The sequence below is a fragment of the Dendroctonus ponderosae genome, unplaced genomic scaffold (genome assembly GCF_020466585.1).
Source record: "Dendroctonus ponderosae isolate FM_Combo_2020 unplaced genomic scaffold, Dpon_F_20191213v2 Dpon_F_20191213_5, whole genome shotgun sequence".
In the NCBI taxonomy this organism is placed as follows: Eukaryota; Metazoa; Arthropoda; class Insecta; order Coleoptera; family Curculionidae; genus Dendroctonus; species Dendroctonus ponderosae.
In genome coordinates, this window is record NW_026018715.1 from 9,336,189 (window position 1) to 9,353,547 (window position 17,359).

At 35.3% G+C, this 17,359-nt stretch overlaps 2 protein-coding genes across 4 annotated transcripts in view; both read right to left on the minus strand.

The window, feature by feature from the left end:
• LOC109535244 overlaps positions 1-1,657 on the minus strand; it is an 11,113-nt gene extending 9,456 nt beyond the window's left edge. Inside the window, exon 1 of the mRNA XM_019901129.2 lies at positions 1,149-1,657. The gene's annotated coding sequence lies outside the window, so the exon portion shown is untranslated. The remainder of the gene's footprint in view (positions 1-1,148) is intronic.
• A 2,258-nt stretch (positions 1,658-3,915) lies between these two features.
• LOC109535238 (neuropeptide F receptor) overlaps positions 3,916-17,359 on the minus strand; it is a 38,018-nt gene continuing 24,574 nt past the window's right edge. For 2 of the 3 annotated variants that reach the window (XM_019901120.2, XM_048666721.1), the window contains exons 4-6: positions 10,826-11,086; positions 9,392-9,634; positions 3,916-7,350 (exon numbers count right to left, since the gene is read on the minus strand). In XM_019901120.2, the coding sequence (XP_019756679.1) occupies positions 7,078-7,350; positions 9,392-9,634; positions 10,826-11,086 (777 nt within the window). In that variant the 3' untranslated portion in view covers positions 3,916-7,077. The remainder of the gene's footprint in view (positions 7,351-9,391; positions 9,635-10,825; positions 11,087-17,359) is intronic. The other variant, XM_048666722.1, reaches the window with a different exon arrangement.

Sequence of the window (17,359 nt, forward strand, 5' to 3'; positions counted from 1 at the left end):
AATCTGTAATAAAAGACGTGAGGAAATTGTGTCTTTTTTAAAGACAAACATTTTTGAGGCAAAATACCCAAAAAGAAGTTTGTAAAAAATACAAATCCATCTTGCATTATAGTTTAATTAGATGGGATGCACTGAATAGTTTTGATCAATGTTGCGCAATTTTCGAATATTTTGGATCAAACTACATAATTCAGGGAAAACAAGGAAAGGTTTTAAAATTGCAAAAAGGGCATAGAAAAGCTGCTGTTTCCCTCTATTGGGTTTCTCGAATCAATTTAAACTTTAAGATAGGATTGTTACATAATATATAAAATTTAATAAAATCAGGTTAAAATGTAATAATAAACTGTATGCTTAGATCGCATTATCTTTAAATTAATTAAAATATATATTACTCATAGTGTAAAAACTCTTTTTAAAATGGTTGGTCATTTTATGGAGCTCGGGTTAGACTAGAAATATTTACCTCTGCTCATTAAATAATTTTAAATTTTATTTTAAGACATAAACCTTGGGCAAACTGACGTAGGAAGTTCTGTGCTGGCAGGAGTTTCAAAATTCACTTACGTATACAAACTGTATAAAAATTAGTATAAACTGAAAAAAAAATTGTATCAAACGCTCTTAAAATATGAATAGTTCCCAATTCTAAGAATACATGCTGAATTACCTACAATTTAGAAAACATTCATTAAAGGATTCAACGATTTTTTACTCGATTTCTATGCGTAACTTTAAATGAAATGAAGGAATGAATATCCTTTACATCAGATGGGGATATCCCCAAGGGTCCTTTTCAAATGACTTTGGGAACATTTCCTGCTAAACACATGTTCAGAATATCTTAAGGTAGTAAGGGAAGAGTGTGTGAATATGCTATTATTAAAGCCTTGTAATTCTTAAGGCATTTCCTCTATTCCTCACGAATATTCTGAGTGCAACCCAGCAAAACAACAGGATGCATTTAATGGTTTTTTGATGTCACGTTGTAATTAAATCTTGGAAAGAAATTTAAGAAAAAAGTTGAAATTTTTGAACTCGCCAAGAATTCAATAGACTTTCTAAAATGTCTTGTTCCAAACTTTTCCATTTTTTTTAAATGGATTATTGCGTTTCTGTCGCATTAAGTGCACTAAGTGAAATCTTACCATTCAATAAATGATCTTGCACTCCATTTTCCAAGTGAACTTCACCAGATTAGTTGCACAGACACAGACATGTCGGCTCACAGAAACATCGAACACCAAATTAATAACAGGTTAAAAGAATTCGCAGTCCGATCCGGTGCTTTCGACAAAACAACGTAACATCAGCTGAAGAAGTCGATGGATAGTCGGTTCGCCCATGGATGAATTGAGGTCATTGGGTTATCCGTCCGTGACTGTGATGGTCAGACTCAGAAGACGATCGAGTGTTGTTGTTGACGATTGTTTTAGTCTGCCAGTTTGCGATACAATAATTTATTTTATAACGCAATATTTGCTCTTCCGGCACTAGCTGCAGCGTGTTGGATGGATACATTAATATTTCAGCAAAATGGCTTAGTTTCCTAAGCAGAATCTTGTAATCTTTTCACTCTTGGAAGTTCTCGATTGCCTGTTTTTCTGTCGCAGATGATTTGGCAAAATATTCGTTCGTGGGCAAGTTATTGCAATTATTGGGTTCCTTCTTGGGCTCCTCTGTCGGTTTTGCCCTCAGTTTCAAGGCTGCCTAATGTGCAATTTACCCGCTAGACGCCTGGGAAAAGTAAATTCTCAACCCACGCGTTGTTACGTTCAAGTTCAAATGTGGCACTCACTGCAAATGAGTTAAACCTCCGAATTAACAACATTCCACTTTCCGCCTGTTCATCAGCATTACTAGCACTTTTTGTCACTTTGAAAGTAGTTTATCGACATGCTAATTGTTCATATCGCCAACGTGTTTTATTTCACCGACAGTGTAAATACGGCTCAAAATTGGGGCCACCAAACCGACTTATCAATGATCAACTTTTCTTTTGCTGGTTCGAGTAATTAGAACTGTGACATTGACCTCCATTTCTATCTCAAGTGACCTTCGATGAAAGTGTTGTATTTGGCCTAACAAATTATTTGCTTTGAATTTTAACACCCTCTTCAGCACTTTGATATGCAGAACGATTTACGCCGGTTGGGCATGGATATTGTGTAATTGGAAGGCCCTAAATTAACCCATTTAGTGAGGATTTGCATAGGATCGGGAATTAAATGTGTTCAAGATCAAGGAGAATGGCGAGATGCAATAATAGTGTTCTACTATGCTTCTGGATAGTTGCTTTGGGAAATTTATAAAAAAAATGATAAAGAGACATCAATATTTCAAATATTCCTTGCCCAATGTTGTTTCAATAAAATTAGATCAACAAGCCACCAAGGAGCTGAAGGAAATAAGAACTGGCATCCGAAAACCTATCCTCCATACAGAGCCTTCCAAAACGTTTCTATGCTTTCATATAAATTCCAGAGCAACCGGCGAACATCGTCTTTTACTCCGACGGCTACATGAAATATGAAATAGGATTGACAATAATTCTCCCGCGTTATGTCAATTTGGGATCTTTTATCTTTTTTTCATAACGTCGAGAAAATGGCAGAACCCGATTTATCTGTGACCTGAATAGAATCGGCGAATTTTGCATTAAGAAGCCGCAATTTTTCCAAAGGGAAAATATGGAATTAGTTCCAGCGACAAAAAGCCCCAAATTTGGACGTAAACTGAAAATAAAATGCCTGCAATTTCACTTCAGTAGCTTCGCAGTCAAAACTAGAGTCAGTTTTCGAAAAAAAACATGTTTGCATCTAGGAATATATTGACTGATTGAAGCAAGTTGACCATTATAGTTAACGGTGCTTAAGTGAACACTTTGTACGTTAAAATGCCTAGTTCAATATCCGTTTCACAAATTGCACTGTCCAACACACTTCCCAGTATGTATTTGTCATATCGCCCATAAAAATTACCATATTGAATCGGTAATTTCTCTTTTCTTGCCGGCATACTAATTAAGGCGGGCCGGAATGAAAAAATTATTCCAAATCCACTTCTGAAAACAGTGGAGTATAAACGAGGAGAATTAGCATATTTTTTCAAATCATCATATAGTGGAATTATCTACATATGTATTTACGTCGTATTGAAATTTGGAACGACCATCCAAGTAACCTGAATTCGATATTTATAAAGTCGGATGTTTTATTCAAACTTGCATGTGGGGGAATTTGAAAAAGTGAGCTAGGACTGTGACTGAAAGTCAAATTAGCAAATTATGCGAACCTACTTGCTGATAACGCGGTTTGGAATATTGGAAAATAAGATTCTTTGGCTCTCCCAAATGCAACTAAAGTTAGTTGTGGAATCTGTAATGGTAGGTAAATTTGCTTATTCACTACGTACTGTAAAAGGACCATTTCGTGATCCTCATCGATTGACGATATTTTCATTATCAGTTCCATTTGAGACCTTTCGTTTCGCGACCGTCGACTTAAAGTTCTTAAAGACACAGAAAAATGGGCTCTAATGAAAAAACATAAAAAAAAAACTATTTAGATTTTGAGAGTTCAGCTTGGTTATTAAATAATAAATGGCTTCATTCATTATTCAAGCAAGGAAACCAGTAATAAAATAATTTCGATTGCTGAATTTTAACAACTTTTGTTACCCCCTATTAGACTCACCCAACAATCGCATTCACAATTTAAACGCTTTTTAATCTCTACTACTTACCATAAAGCAGAAGAACCACTTGGAAAATCTTCAGGCATTGAGAATAATTTGCATTCCAGATCATTGCCTAATTTCCCAAAACGCAAAAGTAGCTTCACTTGTGAACTAATAGGTTTCCTCACACTGTGTAGAGCACTTAATTTATTTTTGAGTCAAATGAACTTCAATAAATATACGAAACTATCCTTTATTGTAATAATTCAATTGAAATATACAGTTTTTAGATACACAATATAAATTTTAATAACATACGGATTAAAACTATCTTAAATTAAACAAATAAATTGACACTAGCTTATAGTAACTAATACTATACACAGCACATATGTATGTATAAAGAATGACGTCAAATGCATTTTTTTATCAACTGAACGAATTAATACAACATAATATTAGTCTTATTGTCTAACACTTACATTTATAATATACAGAATACATTTGGATCAAGAACATCTTGGGCTCGACGATGTTTTGATCGCTGGATATATTTTCAACGACAAAAACAACCCTTGAAAGCACTTGAATGATTTAAGCAATTCATAGGGATGAACATGGAAATATTTTTTTTAAGTTGTGAAGTACCGACATATAAACCCTAGTCAATATTTTATGCCCAGTCTAAACCTTTCCTAAAATGTTAATGATTGTTCAAAAGCAATCTCAAAAAATTCCATCTAGCAAAAATAACATTTTATTAGTTACAAGAAGGGAATATATCACGATGAGAAATCTGCGTGAGGTATTGACCATCTCCAAGTTAATCCCGCATAAACAGAGTTTACTTGAGCAGGACACGGCAAGTAAAACTTGTTTAATGTAAATTTCGTTTTTTTTTTCAAGCACATCAAGTATTTTTAATTCACTCGGTATGAAAATTTACTTCAACGAAACGAGTTCCTTAATGGATTTAAGTTCAGCATTCTAAATGTTCTGAGTGCTAAATCTACACTTTCCAGTCACATTCTACTATAGGAAGTTTCGTAGGGTGCAGATTTCGGCATTGATGGCATTTTTAATGGATTTTTAAATGGGAAACATCAATTTTCCTCAAATTTCCGAGGGGCGTTTTAGCAACCTTCAATGGCAAACCAATTTATCGGTCATTAATCAAGCTGCGCTTCCCACAAAGAAATTTTTGTCTGGCGCCCATTTAAGAGTTATTAATGAGATGCTTGATTTCATATAATTTGCAACGATTCTTAATTGGGTAATAAAAAAACCGCTCTATAAAGATAGAAGTTGCCAATAATTTAACATTGAACGACTGAAGCTGGATATGTTCCCAATAACCCAGCACATATGGATACACTCTGAGTGGATATTTGTAAACACCTTCATCAATCGAGCGCTGACAATGTAGAAAAGGGTCATTTTATATATAAAAAACAGTTTCATCTGATCGAATTTGAGACGGGCAGTTATTTGAAGCAAGCGTTTCTGAAAAAAGAATTTGAAAGAGGTTGAGAACGTAAAAAATAAGCTCTAGCACTTTTGTGAATTGTTTTCCGTTGTCGTAGAGAGCTTCTCAGTAGTTTTGCCGCAGGAAATCAAGCATAAATGTTGTCTGTTTATCCATTATCAAAACAAGCGCTTTTCAGTTAATTGAAAAAATAAATAAATACAAGCCATAAAATCCAAGACAAAATAACAGCATTTGGCAATACGTTTTTTATATTTTGCTTTCAGAAAATCGCATTTCACTTTACAATGAGCGCATAGTTAAAGGGGATTTGGATCAATCCGAAAAGATGCACTTATGAAAACAAGTTCCGAACTTCAATTCCCGTTGCAAGAATTGTCAATTGCTCTGTTTATTTGGCTTTCAGCAGGCAGAATGTGACCATTCTCCTAATTTCATTTCACAGAATCATTCTAGAAACCTTCTAGAATTAAATGAGTAGAAAACAATAAATTGATTATTGGTTAGTAGTTTTATATCATTTTGACCTGGTTTGAGAAACTGGTACTCTGCCACTTAAACGCCGCAGATTTTTTATTTTCCAATGCTTTCTTCCTCTGTCTCAAAACCGCCTTTTAATGAATCAGCTCTCTCCTTCTTAAATAAAATCCTCAAATCTAATATAGTTCATTAACCTAAAAAAACTGCTACCCTCTTTTGCTTTGTTGGAATTCATTCCCTAGACTGCCTGTAACTAAGTTATCAAATTACTAGGTTCAGCTAATAAAAGGTACTTTTTATACTCTGTATTGTTTGCTGTTGTTATTTTAAAACCCCGTCAGAAAGACTGAGCACACAAAGCTGTGGCTTCCAGACTGACTATTCTTGGACAATTTCCCAACCAATTCGTAAATCCTTACAAGGTTCGATGTTAATTGAAAATATATCCGTTATAACAGCAACATAAACAACACTGACAAGTCCTAAATTAGCTAAGGATGGGCTAATATAAAAGTTACAAAACACCTAAATAGTCTTAGACAATATAAGAGTAAATACGTATATTTTTGGTGCAAATTTTTTATTTTGTTGCCGATCGTTTCGTTGGTTTCAAGTCGTTTATTTAATAGTTTCCAAGTTTTGCTTACTAACATTACCAATTACATCCATAAGGATTATACAGACGACATGATTTAAATGAAGGAGGCACAGCCAGGTAGTATGTACATTATTTTACATTTAATGTATTTTTGAAGTTTTTTTATATTTTTCAGAGGTACAATTTTCCGGTTTAGGTACATATAATAATTTTAGTTTCACGTTGAAAAACTTCTTATGTCTACAAATTTTCATTCAATAACATCAACAAAAAAACTAAGTTTCCTCAATCATCGCCGTCAAAGCCTTAAACCTTAAACCGCACAAACGAAATAATGGTACATGACAATCCTAACATTAAAAACAAATTAGTAACTTTACCTTTTCAGTCCATCACATCACAATCACAGTTGAACGGTTCCTCTGATATTTTCAACGCACTTTGGGATTAAAGCATAAAAATTCTGAAATTTAAAATGTCAACACTTTAGAATTTTGTCTGCATGTATATTATCATTCGAGATCAAATATCTAGTCCTTAGTTCCTATCACGTTAAGTAATTCATGGACAGTTTTATCAATTTGACTAAAAGTGCTCACGATAATGATTTTCGAGGCTCGAATTTTAAATCTATAGACCATCTGAATAATTTCGCCTACCTTTTAGTGCAAAATTTCAAAAACACCCAATAACTTCTGATTAAAGCCCATTAAAATATCTTGAATATTCCGTTCAATTCTCGCATCAAATAATTTTAATTAAGACAAACCTAAACAACCGAATTCATGCTATTCACAGCGCTCAAATTACTTCGCGCTGCGAAATTCTTTAATCGCTAACATTTCGTTAACACTGTTAAATCCGTACTGCCTGTGTTGCACTGGGGATAATTAGTGGCATCCGTCATAAGATCAGGCTTTAAAAGGCTGTTTTGACACTTTTTGCGTACCGAATTCCGTTGTGAAGGCCGGCCAACATCATCGCCATCCTTTTCGATGCAAAGAATGTCCTTGAATTCCTTCCAGAAGTTCTCGTTCAGGCACCCGTAGAGAATTGGGTTCGAGCATGCAGATGACATGCCCATCATGTGGCAAATGGCGTAACACACCTGAAACAAGCAAAAAAACTTGATCAAGTCTTTATTAGAAAAGACGTTTACTGTCTTTTGCTCAACTCCAGTCCGGTTTTACTTGAGGTAGGTGGAGGAAAAATTGTTTAATTAGCTGAAACAAACCTGGTCAATATTATTTTGCAATTTAATATCAAAATGAAAATTTTTTAAAAATTATTTGCAGCTTTACTTCGCAAAGGCCCCAATTTTCACGCAATTGCCACAGAAATTTAGCGAAAAAACCACCGCAAGATGCTGCAATAGAAATGGTTAGAAACCTCCTCACCCTCATCGGCCTGAAATATGACGGGAGGTTCGAAAACTATATATAAATCATGATTTTCTAATGCTAAATAACACTGGCTTTAAGTAAGAATGTTGTCCACTTTTCAAATGTTTTTGCAGCCTTTCAATGTGAAAGTGTTCTGCCACACAGCAGTAATATTGATAGTTTTATTGTTTAAGAATTCCTCTCCTTCATCTTTCTGAATGGATTTGTTCCGAAATTATTTGATTCTTGCGTCTCATTTGAATCAAATAAGCGAAGCAAAAAGCGAAATTTTACCGAATAATTTGAAATTTACTTCATTTTTAGCAGCAAAACTTTTTTAAGACAAGAAAATTGGAAAATTCAATATTAAACTGAATATGCCGCATTTTATTTTATATATATATATGGTATTTTACCAATTTGTAGGAGGTTTTTTAGGAGAAAACTTAAAAAAATAAATAAATTTGAAGTTCCGTTATCGAGCAATCGCTTGATGCGTTTCTGATACACTAAGGAATAATAGTTTTCTTGAAATACTTAATTAAATTTTGATGCTGTTATAAAATTAATCTCCTTCATCCGTCTGATAGTTTCAAAATGGTCGTGCAAAATACCATTCAATTATTCAATTCAACACGAAATGTGATGTTAAACTGAATATTGCGGAAAAAATTCGTTGTACCATATGATTTATTGACCAACTTAAACGCTATATACCAAAAGCAGACTATTTCCATTCATAGCTTTTCTCGGCATATTTATAAAACTGCCAAGATCTGACCTGTTTGAAAAACGCTTGTGGACGTAACATTCGTTTAGCACATTTTTATACTAGGAAAGGCATTTTCGGTAGCTGTTTTTCCCGTCGATTGCAGCTTTAATGAACTTAGGCACCAATGAATTTCAAGTTTGCAATTATAATTTGTTTAATTTAACTTCAAATTGGCAAAAAGCAAATTTTATTAAAAAATCATAAAATGTTTGTAAAGACTTTCAATGCACTGCTGTTTGAGATGTTAGAAAATTCACCAGCTACATCCGTCGGAAATGTATTTTCAGAGTTTTTCAACGTTTTAAACAATTTCAATTAGTATAGTTCAATGTTTGATTCTTCGTTTTTGTAACATTTTCCTGCACACCTTTTGAAGCACTTCTTAAACCTTATGGTCATGGTTTTACTCAAATAATGGAAATAGAAATTTAATTTGCTTTCATTTCAGTTGTTCGGTCCTTTTGATAATATATCATAGATTCATGTTACAAAACATGGAATTTATTAGCCCAAAGTACAGCTTTCGAGATGCTTTACTGCAAATTATAAAACTAATTAGGCTAATAGAACTCGCTTATATTTGAGGGAGCAGCAAATTAACGCCAGCAATATACATGAACCACTGCTAAAGTATGATCAAAGATATAGCGTTATGGCCATTTACACAAATTAAAACTTCGAAGCAATGAATGCGAAACTATTTAAGCACGTTTATTGCTTTATTTTATTTGCATTATCATTTTATTTAATTTAGACCGTTCCACTGTCATTATGCACTAGACATAAGATTTGCTCAAAATGTGCCTTTCCAAACTTTACATACTCTGTTCAAATGGCCAGCAGCCAATCAGGTAATAGCCGTTTATGCAAATGCAAACGATTCAGTTTTATGAGCACAATGCCCTGCATGCAAATGCAACAGGCCAGATTCCGAATTCTCTAGATTAGTAGTTAATTCTCAAACCAGAAATGTTCGCACAACTTTCAAAACTTACCTTCATTGGTTGACTACTAAACTTATTCGAATCCGGTGAAAGATCAGCAATCAGATTGAACAAGTTCAAAGGCAGCCAACTGATGCAGAAAATAATGGCAATTGAGCTCAGCAGAAGATTCGTCCGCTGCAATCTTCGGCCTCTCAATTCCTGTCGACGATTCTTCTGAAGATTATCTTCGGCGCTAACAAAACCGGCTTGAAATCGATACCGCAGCTTATAGGAAATTCGATAATAAGCTGCCTGGAACAAGAGAAAGCGGCTTTAATATGTTATTGTTCACTTGTACACTTGCTGAGCTTTGATGTCGCGAAAACGCTCCCGGTATTACCAAACTTTGCAATAATGCGCAAAACACCACAGAACTAGCTTAATCAAAATTTTGATTTTTTGCCAATAGTGCAGCCAATTATTTTCGACATAGTCATTGGCAGTTGCTTAACATCAGAGCTCGAATATGAATTCTCGAACTTTGGTCTCATACAGAAAATGGATCTTCTTAATACTCTACAAGTATTATTATTTCCTATTCCCTCAACCCCATTCCATTCAGTCTCATTACGTTAGACAAAGCCACATATTCAAATTCGGGTACACATTAATTAATCTGACTCTATGATGGTTATGGATGAAATTAGTTTAAATTTTAAGCGAAGATAGAGTACGACATCCGGATTTTAGGGGGACGTAAATTAGTTTTAATGCGCTGGTAAAATTAAATATATTAAATTTTACGAGGATCGACATTAAAATCTATTATATTTCCATTAATTCTGCCAGATGAGTTGCACTAAAAATCCTCGTAAAATCGCTACTGTGGACTTTCCAAAGCATATGACAATAATCGTAAATAAAGCTCGTTAATACTGGCACGTTTAATCAGTTCAAGATATTATCATGCACAATGCGCATTGTTTATTGCCCGTATAAAAACCGATTAATTTTAATAAAATGGCATTTGCTGTTTGTTTTAGAGCCATTTAGGTTCATCTCTTTCTGAGACAAGATCGGGTGTTGTAAATTTGATTAAACAACGTTTAAAAATCACGTTTGTTTGCTCGCATTTTGGGACAATACACGAATCGAATTTGAGCACAGCTTTAGCTATTAGAGGCTGAATGTGAGCCGGATTGGCGTGCCTAAAAAGCGACTTTTTAGCGTGTGCCTGACAAAAATACAGAAATTGCAACGGAAATCGGTTTTACCGGCTTTTTGGTCGCGAATTGATTTATGCTTTGTTCGCTGAAATGCACAGAAAATTTCGTTTAATGCGAGATTTTCTGTGCAAACAATTTTGATAGCCACAATGACTTTGCCCAAATTTTAAAACGCTTGGGAATAACAATTCGCTTTGTGGATCAATCATTTACGTTCCATTATAGCGGAGCCAATTGAAATTGACCGATGATGGATGCAAATTTTCAAATTACTTACTGATACGATAATTATTGGCAAGGTGTACTGGAAAATCAAGCTGAAAATCGAGTAGTAGGCACGACCATGCTCAATCGGCCAGTTTTCGATGCAAAAGTCCAGGCTTGGTATGGCTTCGTCCATTCCTGGCAAGTCATGATGCAGTAAATGCCGATAGATAAATAGGGGCATTGCCAACATCACAGCGATTAACCAGATGATCAGCAAAATTAGGGCTGCCCCAAAAAGCTGGAGATTTTCTCTAGTTGGGTAGACGATCACCTGAAAAAAACATCAAATGTAACGGTAGTCACAGAGCCAAAACGAAAGTTAAATCAGAATCACTGGCAGAATCTAAAGCAAGTGCTTTAAGAGGTTTTGCAAACACCAATCTGTTCATTTATTTAACACATATTTTTGCGATTTAGCTCGAACTGAATTTCGGGCGAACTGAAGTCACTCAAGCAAGTTCGGCGCCGGTTATTAAAGTGCGCTAACCACTTTATACTCAATAACTACTGTTTGAAAGATCCGTGCTTTATTTCAAGAGCATTTTTCAGCTATAGAATCTTTAAACTCCCAACGATAAAACAGAATTGCGGGTTTTAGTAAGACATTAAGAAAGCCATACGACATATAAAAAACTAATCGAAAATTTGATTTGCTAGCTCCAGGTTATTCCATTTGGACTTTTCTCAAAGGCCCCATTCATCAAAGAGTTTAGGCGTCTCGAAGGTCGCGTAACGATATTTCCAATTGAGCAGGCTTGTCCTGATTGAGACAAATTTTCGGAACAGCGAAAAGGCAGCGGTTTGCTTGATTTAACGGTATTTATTCAAGAAGTTGAAAGCTCGACGCAGAAAGCCCCAAAATAAATTACCATCGCCACACTATTAGGATTCTGCTGCAGCAATTATTCCACGGGAAAATAATAAATGGGAACATTAAAGGTCCGGGGGTTTTACTGATTTTTTTATTTCTACAGGTGGCAAAAGATAGCACAAAATCCGCTTGTTCACTTACGGTATAACATATCCAAAGATTAGGTTTTAAAACCTATTTTGTGTTCTTTTCTTCATTTCTACAACTCATTGTTAAATTTGTAATCAGCCTGTAAAGTATGTCGCCCAAGTGATCTAAAAAATACTACTTAGCCACAAGAAGTAACTGTTCCAAAATTCGTCGCCTTCATCCGTCTGATCAATCTCATTAGTTGAATTTGAGTTTTTCACTTCGATTCAATTTGAAATCAATAATTTTTTAACAGGGACAACAGTTCCATAACACTTTGGGCAATGAAATTAAGCAAACTCTAGCTCACTTTCTGAGTAATAAATCAGCAACTGCTTTGAATCGAACACATCAAAATCCACTAAAGCCTTAAGTGTTTCAGCGTCATTTCACACCTTGTTTCAGTAGGTTATTTCAATTCAGCAAATTTAGAGACTCAGTTTACCAAACAGTGATAAATCACTGTAATTCAGCCCGATTAGTTGCATCAACCAGATCATTCATCTTCCATTATCACGGAAGGAAACCTACACACGTTATAAACGTGTATAGTTAATGATGTTTCGTTGTGGTGGAAATAAATCCGCAAATTGCATTAATGAAAGTTTAGTAAATACGCTCTATGCAACCTATTTTCCTCGCCCGCTTTCAAGCGATCGCACCATTCGCGTCTTAGAAAACTACCAGTTGAATCAGTTGAGGCGAATATTCAATGCTCCAAACTGATTTGCTTTGATCCGCAATATCCCGATCAAGTTTGTAACTTTCATTATTTGTCGACTTTAATATTCAAATTGAGAACTCTGAATATCTTTACAGGGATTTATTATTGAGTGGAGCGAAATGACCCAGTTCTGAAAAATGAATTGGGCAAAATTGCATCAATGGACGAAAAATAAATAAAATTATACTCGAAGCAAAGTATCAAGCAAAAATGCAATTTAACGTGAAAACATTTGCGGCAGCAAAATGCAAGGGAGGTAATGAATGCAATTCTATTTGGCGCGTTTTAGGGATAGTTTTTTTGCAGAAACTCTCATCTAGATGAAGCGCATTTTAAATTACCAGCAATGAAATCTAAACGAAAACAAAGTCCATTTAATGGACGTGTGCTTTATCGCTCACAATAAATAAAAAACATAGTGTTTTTTGTTTGCTCAAACAACCTACTTAGGATGAACAAAACATGTTTCCATTATTCATGTGGACTCAGAACATGAAAGCTGCCAAAAGATATATCTGCACTTAAACGAATTTGAAAATCATCGGTCTTTTGTAGCGTCTAACCCATTTTCAGTGAAACTGTTGGCTAACTGATTAATGATCCCTTTTGTCGTTCCACTTGTGCTCTGTTTTTTAATACATTCATCCCAATAATCCGTGACGCCGAGTTTTCGTGTCGAGTGCTTTATCATAGTGGCCCAAATCCCTCAATCCCACAGATCAGACAATTCTGTTCAAAGGATAAAAGTTTTCTATGTCGCAATAAATCACTGTAATGGAAGGCACTAAGTAAAAAGATTCTGCATCGACAGATTTTCGTATTCAGCATCAGAAAATTCCCTCTAAGTATTGAGAGATAACAGCTGGATTAAAATGGGAACATGCCTTTAGTTTGTGATGAAGTTTTATGATTTTGAAAGAAAGTTTATGAATCTAAGCAGCAGATCTTAAAATGCAACAAATTCAGAAACTCTTTTTCTTTTCTTAAGTATTCATCCAACAAAAATTGATGGGCGCGAGTTACAAGCAGATACGGTTGGCTCTATATGCTGGCTCTTAGTGCTTGCCAGCTCTGATCTCTCTTTTCTGCGACAAAGTAGAAAAATGCAGTCAGCATATAGTAAATATCCTCGTCGCGCAACAGTAAATATTCCTCTGGTGAAAACCGGCAATTTTCTCATATTTTTCCTGTCTTACCTTGAGAGCCAAACCGCGAAATGGATGCGGATATTTTTCGAGTTACTTTTATGATATTCTTTTGCTTTATCTGACATTTTTTTATGAGTGAAGTGACTTGCGACGATTTTACCAAATATTTCGCTTTGCAAGCAGAGTTTGTCGTTCAATAAAAATTTATCTACATTCTTACAAGCTATGCCATTAAAACTTTCTACTTTGAGGACAAAACACTGTTCAATTTCCTTTTGAAACTGGCGTAATAAATTCAAGTTGGTCAAATAAAGTAAAACAACTTGGCTACCTTAAGCGTACAAGCCTCCAATTTCCCTTGAATAAAATCCTCGATAAATTCAGTCCCTTTTCATGGCATTGAGCATTGTTCGCCCACGGGTCAAGTTCCTCCCTCAATTTACTTTCACTTGTTAAAATATAAGACCTTTACCTATTTTCTGCTTTATTGTGTCCCAACATGCCATGTCCTTCAGCAGTAAAACTTTAATTAATTCCGTCGTAACAAAGGATCTCATTCCCGGATATGCCAGTTATTTGAGCCTTTAAGTTCAATATGCCTAACGGCAATGTAATTCGTTCGCAAATTGTTCTGAATCCTCCTATTTTTCCAATGGCAATTGCTTTATTGCTGCTAAATACTGATGATTGATTTTTGTAAACTTAGTATTTTGACGAAGCGTTTCAACTCTCATGATATAAAACTTTCGCATGCCAACTGGAGAATTGAGGTTTTAAATTGTGATTTTTTGAAATTTGAGGGTCAATTATGTAGATTTTCAACACAAAATATTTAACCTTTGTCTTTAGCTTCGGCGGCGTGAGCAAACTCGCTGAATAAACCCAGTTTATTGGTAATTTCCAGGCCCAAACACATTTCAATAATCAACAAGTTCGTTTTCCTTTTCAATTACTCGAACGGCGAGCTTCAAGTTTTAAACTGCAGCTTCCAAATTCAACATCCTCTTTTAATTAAAACGTTCTGCTCAAGAGTTTGGCATAACATTTTTCGACGCAAATTTCAAAATTAAATTAAAGGTAAACTGTGAAGTTGGGGTGCATAATCTTACCGAGTGAAACAAAACTGTTTGGTCGTGTTCCAAGAATAAAAATACTGATAATTTGTTTTAGTTTTTACGTGTTTGTTTAACTGTAGTTAGTTTTGTTGGGACGACTTTTACTCAAACTAGCTGTCTGTTAAAGTATTTAACCACAGTTAATGTTATTTCCGCTATAACTGTGACCCCAACGTCCCATTACTCAGCATCAAACAGTACAATTTCGAAAATTTAGTAATGAAGGGAACTTATCAGCCCCAACTATAGACATTTGTCGGTGAAGGGTAAAATCAATTAAGGGCTTTTAAGGCTGATTTAACTCCGGTTTTCTTTACAAAGGACCAAAGCAGACCAATTTTCATTCTCGTAATGAATCAGAACCAATCAGGTTGAAAGGAATTTTAATCATGTTATCCCGATTTATTTTATCCGGCTACGATTAATATCAAAGTCGCGACTGATCTGGAAAATGTCCAATCAGAAAAGCTGTTAGATAACTGAACAAATGAGGGCAATCGACTACAGTCGTTGGCGACGTCTTTTCTGCTACTCCGGTTAATTGATTTTGATAATTATTGCCAAAGAAATCCACACAGTGAAAGGCATTCTGCTGGAAATAAATTTCACTTTCGCCGAGGAAACGGCAATGGAGCAAGCAGAAGCAAAACAAGGATGAGATTTAAAAGGATAATTTCAAGCCAAACAACTCTCGATTTTTCTCTCAATTTGTAAATTTTCGCCAACCCCATATAGCACATACAAATGTAATTCATTTACAAATCAACATCGCAAAGTGCGGTAGGCTTACCCTTGAATACATTACGCGGAAAAGTGAGGCTTAAAAATGCAAATATTCCACATAAATTTAAATCAGTCGGCAAATGGCACATTTGTTTAATGTGTTTCGTATTTGCCAAAACGATTTAAGTGGTCGTTTCCAGAGCGAATATTCCCCAAGATTCTTAAATCCCAATGATCCCCATCAATCAGGCCTCAATTTGCAAAGTGGATCATATCCAGAAAACGCTGAGGATTTAACCAAGGCCAAGTCGTCTGGATTCGGTAATTAAATCCGATTGTATTTAACTCTTCGAGTTCAGCTGCTGCTCCACAAATAGCCATAATTAATTTCAAACTACCCAGATAAATAACCACAGTTTGACTGAACGTGATTTCAACCCATTCGGACATTGGTAGCTGGGAGCTGGTGTATCAATTCTCTGGAGTAATTAAAAGTAAATAGGTTATTCCCATTTATCAGATGTATAATGGGGATAAAACAAATATTCACCTAAAAGCGCTGAAATTACTTTGGAACATGGCTTCCATTCGTTAAAAGCGTCGACAGAGAATGAAAAACATCATGGAGAAATTATCTAAAAATACGTAAAACTTGCCGGCAAATATTCATCAGCATTTAAATTGAGGATTGATGTTGGGTCAAAGTTCTAGCCAAAAACGTTAGAATTACCTGAAAGCTTTGGGTTTTTTCTTCACAATCTCCCGAGCTTTTTTAGCATTAAATAAGCCACAAAATTCGGGAAAGTTTTTACAATAAACCGAACACAACCTGAAGATCAACCAACAATAACTCCTAGACATCGCTTGCAGGCCACCGCTGGAAACTCCATAGATTCAAAAGGCATTGTTTGGGTATTTTTTGCTTGAATCTGAAGAACCAATTCAGTCGAGAGTCCGTCGTTGCATCAATTTACATGGCCCGTCTTAACAAAAGAGGCAACGGCCGAATAAATCTTGAAGGTACTTGTTTGTCTTGAGACTTTGAACTCTCCAAAAGGTCTCTCAGCTACGGCAACGCCAGACAAATTAATGGAAAAATGAGTTCTTCGAACAGTAAATCATATAAACTGTCTTTGTAGAAGTTTCGCGGTAGAAAACCTGATAATGCTTTCAGAGTGCAGTGAGGCGTCAGTGGCGTCAACTTGAATAATGGATATGATGTCCGATGTGAAAGTCCTGCTTTCAGTTTAAGACTGGAATAGTGAGGAATTATATTCTCAACAGGTATAAACCGGAAGTTATTCGCAACGTTTGCAATAAACCCACCGAAACATGATTGTAATCAGTCCAAACTTGCGGTGTAAAGGAATAGTTTGTAAAGTAATGCGCCTAAGTTTCTGCAAGCACATACCAACTTTGCTCCAATTTAGCTCGGTGTCGGGTCAAGAAAAGCAAACTTTTCCCAAAAACTCCAATTTACTGAAAGCGTGAGACCATAATCCCAACAATAAATCAATCACTACTCTCCAGCTTTTTTATTACACTTAAGCAACAAAACACCAATTAATTGTTTTTCATTCGAAACCCTTCAAGTCCCGTTTCTTCTGCGTAAATTGGAGTTAATTTTAGTTGCTCAGGGGCGAAAAGAAGCCACATCGGCCGATAACTATGAAACTTTTATCAAGGAAAGTTTGCGTAGTTTGTTTTATGGTTTAGTGTTTCGAGTATCAATTTACTAAAAGGTTAAGGAAACGCAAAAGTGTGTTTTGCGTCGCAAGGCAGCTAAACCAGAAAATGCAAAATCAAAGGCCAATACGTTATTCAAAGAACTTTC